We start from the raw sequence: 13728 nt of genomic DNA, 5'->3' as shown, positions 1-13728 counted from the left end.
AAAAATTGGTTTATTTACAAACGCACGATGAGCCATAATATGACGACATGGCAAGTTATTGCTCTGAAAAAAGTGACAGCTACATTGAGAAGATGATGTTACGTAAGTACTCAATTTTGTAGCTATTGTGGATTAATCTGTATCTGGAGAATAATTACTGAGGACGATTCTTTTATATGTGGACAGTTCTTTATTTATTTTTTTATATGCATACGTAGTTAAATAATCTGCATATTGTTGTTGAATACTGTTATCTTCCGTATCATTTAAATTCAACCGCTTCAAATAGTTTGTTGCACTCTTCAGGTTTGTTTCTTGGTTTTGGGATTTTAATAATGCGAAAAAATTTTTGCCAAAATTACACAGAGTACTCCGCAGTTCAGTTATTACTTTTATTTGCTTATTCATACTCTCCACTATGTTGTTTGTTAAATTCCCGAAATTTCCTTTGATCATACTGTATTTTGACCACTCATGTCTGTTTGAGTGCCAACTTTTATTAAAATAATTTAACACACAATCTGGTGCTGTCTTACATAAGATTTCATAAAAATGATTGTATTGATCTTCGGTTTCAGACTTCACTAAATTTTCTAATGTTGCTAAGATTTCTAATTCCTCTTTTTTTTTTCAGATTCATTTTCTCAATTGTTCGACGAAATGTTTTTAATGTATGAAACAAACACAAATAAAATGTTACGTTTTGAGGAAAAACCTTAATAAAAGCATTTCGTTCGTTTAGGTCCTTGTCAGACATGAAACATCTAATTTTACTGCAAGCATTTGAATTTTCTTGCTTAAAGCACTTTGCCACCCATTGCAGTGTACCAGCATCTTCATTTTTTATGATAGCTGCTCCAACTATTTCTCCTCGGCCATTCCCCGTCTGGACCATCAGTAAAAATAAAACAAAATTAAGATTAAATAATTTATAAGTGCCGTCCATAAAGACAATTTCTGGATGCGCTTCCATAGATCGTTTCATATTCTCATTACAAAAATAAATGCCTTTGAACTGATTAGTTTCCTCTTCTTTAAGAATGTAACGGGTACTTTTTGACCAATTTTTACCCCCGGCTCGATTTTAAGCTCGCCGGAGTCCAGGATTCTAACGAGGGTAATTTCGAAATTAATCAAACTCGGAAATTTAATTAATATTAACAAACAAAACCTCTTTATTTCAATAAACAAAAACATTAAACATTTTACAAAAGAAAACGGCGATTAAACAAAATAAAACCCATACATACACGGCGTTTACAATTTCCATTACCGTCGTTGGTAAAATCATTCGCCCGTCGTACCTTTCAAAATGCGTCGCTAATTCCCCTTCAGTCGGCCCTCTGGTGCCCAGCTCCTGACAGGTGACTAGTGCCGCCCCGCAGGCCCTAATTCGCGATTCCCAAAGGAAGAGTGAATAGAATCCACCTCTCCCTCACCTACTCGGCTGGGGTTGCCACCTTTTGGCTGAAGGCCTCCAGGTGGAGAGTCGCCTTTACTCGTAGGTAGATAAGTTCACTTACCTGTGGTAGTCCGCACCAGGTAGAGAGAACCCTCTTTTAATTTCCTTGGCCAGAAGTCTCCAGACAAGTAAATTAAACCCAGAGAAAGGTTGCTCAACGGCGGATAATTTTTGGGCTTTATCAACCCAAAAATTATTAATAAAAGCGAAAAGTATTGATGAATTATCGCCACCTATCGCTTGCCGTCGAACTTCGGGAAATCCCCGAAAATTTATAAGTTTTTAAATATATTTTCAAAATTAAATATCAGATTCATTCAATTGATTCAACAGATTACATCGATTTCAATCGAGTTACATTTTCCTATAATTTCAACGTCGAAAAATAATTTCATACAAACATAATTATTTTACCAAAATTATTTCCCATACTAATTTAATTTCCTGGGACTTAGAAAAATAATTAATTGGATATTTCGAATTTATTCAAAATATTTTAATCAATTAATTATTTCAGATAAAGTAAATTGTTGTTCTTTGAAAGAACAAAAATTATCACGTCGCGGTTTCGCTTATATCAGCTCGGCGATTTTTATCGCGAGCGAACAGTCGACGCCATCTATCGCGCGATGGCAAACTACTAAATTCCTTTTTCTAATAGTCGTCCTTTGAAATAATTTTAAATCAAAGAAATAATTGTAAACAAAAAAAAATCATATACAGATTATTATTATTAATAATAATCGCCGTAAACAAATAATAAAGTTGTAAACGAAACTTGTCAAATTAATTGTTTCAATTATTTCAAACGCTTATAATACCTTCTTCACACCCCTCTTTCTTTACAAAGAAAAGTGGTGAACTTCGTTTGCCACTTTTCGTTTTGCCTTTTTCTTTCTGCTCCTTCATTTCTGGCTCGAGCTGCCCTGTAGATTGGCCAGCATGTCGTGAGCCGTAGTTCTCATCGATACTCTAGTCGGTGATGACTGATTACGTGTCTGAACCACCTGATATAGTCGTAGCTCTTGATCATACGCCTTGAATCGGCGTCTCTTCTGATGTGGAAGGAACGGTTGACTTCTAACTTGGTCTAGCGGCGTCAGAGTTGCTAGCAACTGCTCCAACGTCTGCGGCGGTCGTTTCCGTGGTCGTTTGAAAAGATCTCCTGGTTTGTCTTCGAATTTATCCGGGTAATCCATCAATAATGGTGCGTCGTCGTGTCGAACCCAACTGGGTAAACAGGCCACCTTCGAGGTGACCGCTGTCGTAATTGTCAAGGGATTGCCTTGGCATGGACTTTGTTCGTCTCGGAGATCCGAGTGGACGGCGCTGTGAATGGTCTCCGGTTCCTTGGTGATCAGGATCTCTTCTAACAGGCGTGCTTCTTCTTCCACTGTTTCCGTCGGTGGCTGTAGCTTCCTCGGCCGAGTCCATACGAATCCAGGTTTAGTTGGATCGTACGGCTCGGGGGCTGGTACTATCCGGATCTTTCCGGGCAGCATTCGGTTTTCTACGATTGAGATCTTCGGTCGTTGAAGTCTCTTCGTCTTAGGTTCTTGTCTGGTCTGTTCATTTGGTTTGTCGAGGCCCTTCCACTGGCGTGGACCTGGACTGGCTGAGCCGAATAGCTCCAACATTTTCTCGCAGCGTTGTCGAGCGAGTCGAACTCGTCGAACGTCGTGACTTGCGATTATGGTAGCGGTGGGGACGTGGGGGTCGTTCTTCAAAACTTCCTCGAGACGTCGAACTTCTTCTTGAAATTCGCTGATCTTCAACGGCTCCATCGTCTACGAAATCGTCGAAAAAATGTCTTAAGACTAGTAGGCATTCAACATACTTTATCATACCCGCGTTATTAAAATAAAGAGGTTCAGTGAATCTACGAACTTATTATTTTAATTTACCTTTTTACTCTTTTCGTCGCGTTCGGCTAATTTCAAATCGGGGCCCACGACTCTACAACTAATTTCGCTAACCCGCGCTTTGTTCTCGATCGAGTTACGCGAGCATTCTCGTCGGGTTCCTCGGTCGTCTCAATTGGCTCAATAGCCGGGGGTTCTCGATGATCTTTGACCTGCTCACTACCCTCGTGGCAAGGTTTCAGATCCTTAATGTGCGCTGTATACGTTCTCCCGTTCTTTTCTAGTTCGTACACTGACGGTCCTACTACTTTCGAGACTACGAAGCCCGTGGAAAACTTATTGGCCAGCTTGGCTGAAAAGTTGTCTCCTGCGAAAGACAAGTGGTGTTCTCTACGACTCACCAAGTCTCCGACTTCAGGTTGCCACGATCCTCGTTTCTTATTGTAGTATTTAGCCTGTCGCTCGTATGCCTGTGCTAGATTTACATTTACTAATTCCATCGTCTCTTTTAAAGATTTCGCCGCCTTATGCGGGTCGTGTTGCTCGTGTGTACCTTCGTCGCTCAACGCCCTTACCGATAAAGGTGGCATAATCTCGCGTCCGTAATTTAAATACGCTGGTGAGAACTGCGTTGCGTCGTGTTTCGCCGTGTTATACGCGAACATCAATTCCGGTAGCAGTTTATCCCACGTTTTCTGACTTTTTTCGACAAATTGGGCAATAATTGTCCCAATTACGCGATTCGTGCGTTCTACAGGGTTGCACTGAGGTGAGTATGGTGGGGTTTTCACGTGTTGGATATGGAATCCTTGTAATAGCGAAGTGAACTCTTTGCTTACGAATGGGGTTCCATTATCCGTGATGACCGTGTCGACTCGCCCAAAGCGCAGTAAAACTTTATCTTTTAGGACCTTACTAATCGCATCGGCCTTCTGATGGCGTAATGGGTGTGCCTCGACCCATTTCGTGTATTTATCTTGAAATACCACGATATACGCCATTCCGCTGCTCGACCTAGGTTTTGGGCCGATGATATCCGCTGATACCACTGCCCAGGGTCTGGTAGCCGGTATAGTACCCATCGGAGCAGACGGGGGTTGCTGTGACGGCTTAAATTCCTGACATTTGATACATTGACGGACGTACTCGGTAATCTCGGCGCGCATTTTTGGCCAATAATAACTACGTGAGATCCTCGCGATGGTCTTTGCAATACCTCCGTGTCCACCGGTCGGAGCGTCGTGATTCTCGTGCAGAACTTGTCGTCTGCCTGCATCTGGGATGCATAACTTCCAAACGTCTCCTCGATCCGTGTAATCGAGACTGTGATACGCGTGTCGGTACAAAAGACCATTCTTTAAACAGTATTCTGGATACTTCTGTGGGTCATTTTCAACACCCTTTTTAACGCGTTCGTACCACGAATCTCCTAGTATTAAAGCGTCGATCACGAGCTCGGCTTCATGATCATCGGCTCCTTCGATGACGGCGTTTTCCGGCTGGCTGCGTGACAAAGCGTCGGCCACCTTGTTCCATTTTCCCTTTCGATATACGACGTTAAAATCGTATTGTTGTAAATACATATTCCACCTAGCTACTCTACCGCTCGGACTCTCCATCGTCCGTAACCATTTCAACGACTGGTGATCGGTGATTACCGTAAACTCATAACCCTCGAGATACGGCCTCATTTTCTGAATCGCCCACACGACGGCTAGGCACTCTTTCTCAGTCACGGAGTAATTTCGCTCCGCTTTATTCATCCCTCGGCTCGCGTACGCGATAACTTGTTCTTTACCGTCGTCTTCCTGCGTCAACACCGCGCCAAGTCCTTCGTTACTCGCGTCGGTTTGCAGCGTAAATTTCTTATTAAAATCCGGGGGAGTTAGCACCGGCGCGGATTTTAAATGATTTTTCAAAGTGTCGAAAGCCGTTTGCTCTACTTCTGTCCATCTCCATCGTTTCTTTTTCTGGAGTAAAGAAGTGAGTGGCTTAGTTCGGTCTGCACAGTTTGGGATGAATCGTCGATACCATGAGACCATTCCCAAAAACTGGCGTAATTCTTTCGTCGTTCGCGGTGGAGCAATCTCGCTTATTGCTTTCACCTTTTCTGGGTCCGTGTGAATCCCATGTTCGTCGATAACGTGCCCGAGATAGACAACCGACGTTTCTAGGAAGCGACTTTTCTCGTGATTAATCTTCAAATTCGCGGCTCTGAGGCGTTCTAGCACCTTTCGTAATATCTCCATGTGGTGCTCGAGAGTTTCACCGAGTACATTATATCATCTAAATACACTACGACGTACGGTTCTAGATCGATTCCTAAGACTTCGTGCATGGCTCGTTGGAATGTCGCGGGTGCTGAATGTAACCCGAAAGGCATCACGCGGAATTGGAATAAGCCACGTCCGGGAATTGTGAAGGCAGTAATTGGTTTACTTTCTTTGTCCAGTGGTATTTGCCAATACCCGCTCTTAAAATCGATTACGCTCTTATACTTAGATCCTCGCAATTTGTCTAGCGAAGCATTAACCTGAGGAATCGGGAATGCATCTTTCTCGGAGACGTCATTTACGTGTCGTAGGTCGACGCAAAAACGATACTTTTGGTCCTTTTTCCGTACCATCACTATCGGCGAGCTCCAAGGACTGCTAGATGGTTCTATTATGTCGTCTTGGAGCATTTTGTCTACTTCGTCGTTCATAATCTTTTGCATTTTCGGATTTTTCGGATAATATCGTGATTTAATCGGTTCTGTGCCGGGTTTCAACTTAATTCTATGAGTCGCGCAACGAGTTGGACCTTTTACTACTTCATCGAGCTTGAGTAAGGCTTTGATTTCTCGGCGGGCGGTCTCCAGATCGTATTGTACGTCGAGGGTATGACACTCGAACGTATCCTGCTTTCGTAGTAACTGATAACCCATTTTGCTCAGGTTATCGACCCCCAAGAGCATATCATTTCTATATGACGGAATAATATGAAACGGTAACGTGTAAGCTCGACTTGACTCTGTTATCACGATCCACGCGGTACCGGTAGTTTGCACCACGTGGCTTCCTAAGGTTGATCCTTGTTTCGGCGTTGGATCATACTTTTTAAATAGCCCGTTATTTTGTACGAAAGTCCATGTGGCTGGTGAAATTATGGACGCCGTCGCGCCAGTATCCATTAACGCGTGGATATTTCTTCCGCCAAGCTCGATTTTGGCGAAAGGACGTTTATCTCCTACTCTTACTGCTGAGGGGTTGTACTGCTGCTGGGTTCCGACGCATTCGTTGTCACGGCGTTGTCCCTTTGATTCGTCTGAGGCTTGGCTCCCGATATTTGTGAGTCTTGACGGTCTCCGGGTCGACTCTGGGAGCTGGTGTCGACCCTCGCGGCGTTTCCCCGCCACGGGCAGCAATCGTAGGTCCACGTGCCCATTTTACCGCACCGTGAGCAGAATTTAACTCGTTGGTTCGTGCATTGGGGTTGTCGGTGACCTTTCTGCCGACAGCGCCAACAATGCTCTCGCCAATCGTACTCTAAAATCTCTAACGACGAGGCTGGTTTCGTCGTTTTTACTGTAGCCGGCTTCCCGGCGTTAGTTTTCCCGACTGCAGGCTTATTACTAGTCTGCGGTTGCCCGTTTTCCTGAGCCACAAGTTGCTCAAACTCGCCTGCCAGACGCAACAGCTCTGGAACGTTGGTGAACTCTGTTCGCTTAATATACCGACGGTATTCGGGTCTCAAATTTTGATACAATCGCGCTAACTTGGCCTGCGGAGTCATTTGGCCGTGTCGGCGCATAAGTGTCTGTAGACTGGTCGCATACTCTTTTGCTATCTCGGTCTCCTTCTGCACCCGGTTTCTAATTTGTTCTTCGAGTTCGATCTCCCGGCCCGGTGGCAGAAAAAAAGATTTTAAATCTGACGTGAAGTCTTCCCACGACACCCAGTCTCTCTTGTTGTTTCGATACCAGTGTATGGCTTTCTCGCGGAGAAGCATGGGAATGCAGTGGACTAGCTTGTCCTTCTGGAACCCGTAACTCTCGGTCAGCTCGTCGATACGCTCGATGAAGTCTAAGACGTCGCGCTCACCGTTGAAAGTAACGCCCCACTTTCGCACTAAGTCTCTCGTTCGGAATTCGTCGTTCTCTCTCGGCAATGCCGCCGGTACAATCATGCCCGGGTTTTGTGCTGCCAGATTGGCTTGCCTGTCTAATTCTATTTCACGTCGTACTTGTTCCGTGATTTCTCGTCTCAAACGTTCTCGAGTTTCACGCTCCTCCTGTTCTCTTTGCTCTCGTTCGCGTCGTTCCCGTTCTCGTCTCGCCTGTACTTCTTGTTCTGTCTCCGGTCCCGCGATCTCCTGGTCAGGTACCCTTCTCGCCTCTATTTCTCGTCTTACTTGTTCCGTAATCTCGCGTCTTAATCGTTCTCGCAGTTCTCGTTCCTCCCTCTCGCGTGTTTCTCGCTCTACTCTTTCCCTTTCTTCGCGTTCCTCCCGTTCGTGTTTCTCTCGCTCTTCCTGCTCTCTTTTCTCCCGATCCTGGGCCTCAGGTTTTTCTCTTTCTTTTTCTCGAACCTCTTGTTCTCGTTTTCTCTTTTCCTCGAGTTCCCGTTGTTCGCGCTCGGCTCGGCGCTTTTCGCGGTTCTCCCGCTCTATCTTCTCCCTTTCCTTCTTTTCCAACTCCTCTCGAACTTCGCTCTCAAGTTCCCGACGTAACTCAGCTTCTCTAGCTTCTTGTTCCCGGGTTGCCTTCAATTGAGCGTCTCCTTGAGTCGGATCGTCGTCTGGCGGCCGTATTTCTTTATCTGAATCGCTTTCCCCCTCATTTTGCTCTACTTCTAGCTCGGACCGATCGAGATCATCCAACAATAGGTCGTATATGCCTTCTTGACCCGCATTCGCGATCTTTGTTTTATTCAACTGGGCTCTCAACAAGATTCGCAACTCTGTTAGAGTCGCCCTCGATTCGAATGACACGTTGTACTTTTCCAACTCTTTGATAACGTCGGCTTTTCGTAACGACCAAAGCCACGTTTGGGAACCCCTCGCCGCTCCCGAAGCCATCTCAAAAAAGAATATAACTTAAAAAAAATCTACTCAAACTCCGCTTGAAAATGGCCGATCGCGACGCGGTTACTAAACTCGTACCCCGTTACCAGAAAAACAAAACCTGTCCCTGTTCGAGCGCCATAAAAATTTGTAACGGGTACTTTTTGACCAATTTTTACCCCCGGCTCGATTTTAAGCTCGCCGGAGTCCAGGATTCTAACGAGGGTAATTTCGAAATTAATCAAACTCGGAAATTTAATTAATATTAACAAACAAAACCTCTTTATTTCAATAAACAAAAACATTAAACATTTTACAAAAGAAAACGGCGATTAAACAAAATAAAACCCATACATACACGGCGTTTACAATTTCCATTACCGTCGTTGGTAAAATCATTCGCCCGTCGTACCTTTCAAAATGCGTCGCTAATTCCCCTTCAGTCGGCCCTCTGGTGCCCAGCTCCTGACAGGTGACTAGTGCCGCCCCGCAGGCCCTAATTCGCGATTCCCAAAGGAAGAGTGAATAGAATCCACCTCTCCCTCACCTACTCGGCTGGGGTTGCCACCTTTTGGCTGAAGGCCTCCAGGTGGAGAGTCGCCTTTACTCGTAGGTAGATAAGTTCACTTACCTGTGGTAGTCCGCACCAGGTAGAGAACCCTCTTTTAATTTCCTTGGCCAGAAGTCTCCAGACAAGTAAATTAAACCCAGAGAAAGGTTGCTCAACGGCGGATAATTTTTGGGCTTTATCAACCCAAAAATTATTAATAAAAGCGAAAAGTATTGGTGAATTATCGCCACCTATCGCTTGCCGTCGAACTTCGGGAAATCCCCGAAAATTTATAAGTTTTTAAATATATTTTCAAAATTAAATATCAGATTCATTCAATTGATTCAACAGATTACATCGATTTCAATCGAGTTACATTTTCCTATAATTTCAACGTCGAAAAATAATTTCATACAAACATAATTATTTTACCAAAATTATTTCCCATACTAATTTAATTTCCTGGGACTTAGAAAAATAATTAATTGGATATTTCGAATTTATTCAAAATATTTTAATCAATTAATTATTTCAGATAAAGTAAATTGTTGTTCTTTGAAAGAACAAAAATTATCACGTCGCGGTTTCGCTTATATCAGCTCGGCGATTTTTATCGCGAGCGAACAGTCGACGCCATCTATCGCGCGATGGCAAACTACTAAATTCCTTTTTCTAATAGTCGTCCTTTGAAATAATTTTAAATCAAAGAAATAATTGTAAACAAAAAAATCATATACAGATTATTATTATTAATAATAATCGCCGTAAACAAATAATAAAGTTGTAAACGAAACTTGTCAAATTAATTGTTTCAATTATTTCAAACGACGTTTTAACCGTTAATTAAATTAATAATCTTTCATTAATACTTTTAACTAAACAATTAAACATAATAATAGTTACAATAGTAATAATAATAATTAACTATAAATAAAATAATTAAACTCATGACAAAAGTTAAACGTATATAAGGTAAAAGCCCCAATAGATGATCATGTACCAGTATATGATCACTCCATGTATTTGTATACCTATATTTGTGAATATAGATATACAGATACATGGAGTGATCATATACTGGTACGTGATCATCTATTGGGGCTTTTACCTTACATAAATGCCGTGGCACGGCAGTCGACGCGGTCGCGGTAGCGATGGCTCGCTCGGTCCGTCGATGAGCCCCGTCTCTCGTTGCTCACGACACCCCTCCGCCTCCCCGCTTATAATACCTTCTTCACAAGAACATGAATCGAGCACTCTAAATGATAAAAGATCAGAATTAATTGTTACAAAATCCCAAAATTATATGTGTTTTAAGATAATATCAACTTACTGTAGTCTTGTTTCAATAAAGTTATGAAAGACTCTAAATCATTGTCTGACTTTCCTTTACTTAAAGCTTTCAAATTTTGCAAGTCGTTGTTAGTCAATAATTTTCCTTTTCTTTCAGCTAGATCATTTTTTATTAGTCTCGTTTTAGCACCCACTGACAGCATTTTAATCGTTTCTTTTTTAGTTTCCTCGGATAGGCGTCGGTGTTCCGGAAGAATAGCTTGTAGCTCCTATAAAAAATTATAATAATTGAACGTATTTAGGTTAATTAATAATAAATAATTATAATAACTATTATTATTAAGTCTTACCTTGTAATGAGTAGGGTGATTGGTATGATTTAAATTACTATGTCAACGATTACAAATTTCAAAACAGCTACATCAAATTGAATCCTGATGTAAAAACCGCAATAATGATTGTAAGTACTTGAAAAAAAAATTATTTTAACTAGTTATACATTTTATAATATAATCAGTCAGTAACAACATATCCTAAATTGCAATATTTGCCTAGAAATTATAAATAGAAATAGCATTTCGCTAACTCGACAGAAACTTGCATTGGAGTAAATCGATATTTCTACAGAAGGTAATCCAAAATAACAATAATTCAATTTACAATTAATTAAATGCTTATAAGGCCAGAATGCAATAAACTATTATTAGCAATAAAATTGTTTAACCATTTATTACCTCGTTATTCGCTGGCCAGTTGATTGATGGGTTTTTGTAGCATCATCATAAGAATCAAATGATTCCCGAGATATGCTGAGTGTTTGCATTTATAGTGGAAACTCAAATGAAAATAATTATCAAAAATAATCAAGATATACGTGTTGGCGTCACTATTTTATTTTTCAAATGAATGAGATGTAAGTAGTGTATAGATGTATCTCTGACATATTTATTTCTTCGAGTAACGGCGAGAACAAAAACTTATGATACGTAGTAGGTAAAAGAAAATCCTAGCTGATATTTTCGGTAGAGGTCGCTGTACATAGAAAATTGCACGTAAATTTACTGGGATTGAATTTTTAAAATTGTTACCTCTTGAGCTGTTTCTATTATCTTCTAAGCATATAAATGTATATACTCTTACGAATTCCAACGTATGCGCTGATACATCGGTGGATCTACTATCTATAAGAATTTCACAAAACTATTTCAGAATTAAGACGATATTTTTACTTTAGACCGCGCAAAGGCGGCATTTTGCAGCGTCACTTCGGGACAATTGCGTCAAAAAATTCATACTTTTTAAATCGTAAGTCGAGCAGATTATTAGTTATCTTAAATTAAAAATTGCAATAGTCACCTTATTTTATCATGTAATGCATTAATTTCGTCTATAAATTTATGTTATAGATATAATCATTATGAGTGAGAATACATTAAAAGCGATCTTCAAAGCCGGTGGAACTTTCGCTTCTCTTGAAGCCGTTATAGGAAAATTAAATGCCTACAGCCAGAAAACGGGATATGAACTAGCAAAAGGGCATTCAAAAACATTAAATTATGTTAACAACTCATCAAGTAAACCGCAGCAACATAAAGATAAAATTCTGTATAATGAAATTAATTTCGATTGTAAACAATATGGCGTATATAAGCCCAAAGGACAAGGGATTCGCAATCGAAAGTAAGTCATCACTCTATCACGAAATAATCCAATGAAACTAATAACGTTCTATTCTTCCTTTTTTCAGATCTAAAAAAACAAATTGTCCTTTTACTATTAGATTCTACATAGATCGTCAAAAAAAAACTTTAAGAGTCACCAATAAGTGTAACTTTGAACATAACCACCTTCCAGAGGTATGTTATCTTAAAAAAAATATTCAAAAGTATATAAATATTTGTACATGTAAATTTTTGAATAATAAAATAAAATTATTAATCTAAAAAATTTTAGGTTAAAGCTGCAGGACAAGCCATTAAGAAATTGACGAATGAACCATCGAAACGTTCAAGAAAGAACTTAACAGCTCGCAAGTCATCACCGGAATTTCCCACTACACCTAAACGAGAAGATAAATCTGAAAATGAAGATGAATCTGAAGAGGAATTTAATGAGATAACTGACACTGATGACACAGCATCATCTTCGGAATTATTCGACCATAGTCGCCGTCGTATTAATGTCTCTGAAAATAATAAAATAGAAAAAATTATTAAAAAAAAGAAGAAAGAAAAAACTAAAGTTGACTTACCTGCTGATCCGCCATCACCGAAAGTTCCCGCCGCGCCTGAACGAGAAGATGAATCTGAAACTGAAAAATTAAATGAGCTAGCTGACACGGATAATACAGCATCATCTTCGGGATTACTCGACCGCAGTGGCCGCCGTATTAATGTCCCTGAAAATAATAAAAAAGAAAAAATTATTAAAAAAAAGAGGATAGCAAAAACTAAAGTTAACTTACCTGCTGACCCGCCATCACCGAAAGTTCCCGCCGCGCCTGAACGAGAAGATGAATCTGAAACTGAAGAATTTCCTGAGACGATTGAAGACCCTGATGACACATCATCTTTAGAAATATCCGATCACAGTTATTATCGTAATACTGTCCCTGAAAATAATGAAAAGGTTGAAGTAACTAAAAAGAAGAAATTAGAAATAAATAAAGGAAACTTGCCTGCTAAGATTTCAACACCAAACATCACAAGGACAACTGGAACAGCAGATAAGTCCTACAGCGAAGAAGGTTTCCAAACTTGGACTTTAAAACCAGGGGGGGGGGGGGGGAAGTTGAAGTATCAAATATGCAAGGACCTAAAATACCACTTTTTGCAAATCCAAAACGTCCGAAAAAAAAAACCCGTGCAATCGGATTGACTTCTACGATTGTCAACAAAGAAACTAACCTGAGCCCCAAGAAGAAAAAGAAAAAAATTGATCAAGAGCTAGAAACACGTGGAAAAAAATTTTCCTCATTAACGGTTGAGCAAAAAAGTAGTTTCTTGCTTAGTTTACTAATAAAAAAGAATATAAAAATTACTGAACATCGAAAGGTATCACTGGAAAATATAAAAAAATTAACGGTCAAAACAATGCCACATCCAATAACGGCAAATCGTCTCAAACTAATAAAAAATAAATTAGAAGAAGATGTGTACAAAAACATACAAAAAATAACAAAGATGAGAAGTGACAAAAACACATGGTTCTGCAGTAAATGTCCGGAGTCAATCAGTAACAAATTTGCAACTGAGTGTGAGTGCTGTCTTAGGTGGTTTTGCGGAAAATGTGGAAAATCCGAAGAAGATAAACAAAAAGTATGGATTTGCGCAGAATGCGAAAAAATGGCTTACAAGGGGAGGATACGACCTTGGGGAAACGGATTTGGATAATCTTTGACGCAGTGATAGTACACCATGTGGGTATACTACCTCTGAAATACTAAAGTGCAATACTCAAAAATGGCTGAGAAAAACGCACTCAAAGTTTACTCAGCACTATAATATATTAATAGGTAA

General features: G+C 40.5%; 2 protein-coding genes across 2 annotated transcripts in view; both read left to right on the top strand.

Moving 5' to 3' along the window:
* Positions 1-13724, top strand: part of LOC123264653 — a 32988-nt gene extending 19264 nt beyond the window's left edge. Inside the window, exons 3-5 of the mRNA XM_044728062.1 lie at positions 11617-11890; positions 11958-12066; positions 12164-13724. Coding sequence (XP_044583997.1) covers positions 11628-11890; positions 11958-12066; positions 12164-13087 — 1296 coding nt within the window. The 5' untranslated portion in view covers positions 11617-11627 and the 3' untranslated portion in view covers positions 13088-13724. The remainder of the gene's footprint in view (positions 1-11616; positions 11891-11957; positions 12067-12163) is intronic.
* LOC123264624 (peroxisomal acyl-coenzyme A oxidase 3-like) overlaps positions 1-13728 on the top strand; it is a 51066-nt gene that overhangs the window by 19696 nt on the left and 17642 nt on the right. The gene's annotated exons all lie outside the window — the stretch shown is intronic.

The sequence above is a fragment of the Cotesia glomerata genome, linkage group LG5 (assembly GCF_020080835.1).
Source record: "Cotesia glomerata isolate CgM1 linkage group LG5, MPM_Cglom_v2.3, whole genome shotgun sequence".
Classification (NCBI taxonomy): Eukaryota; Metazoa; Arthropoda; class Insecta; order Hymenoptera; family Braconidae; genus Cotesia; species Cotesia glomerata.
The sequence above is the reverse complement of the archived record's forward strand: the minus strand, read 5'-3'. Positions and strand labels throughout refer to the sequence as shown.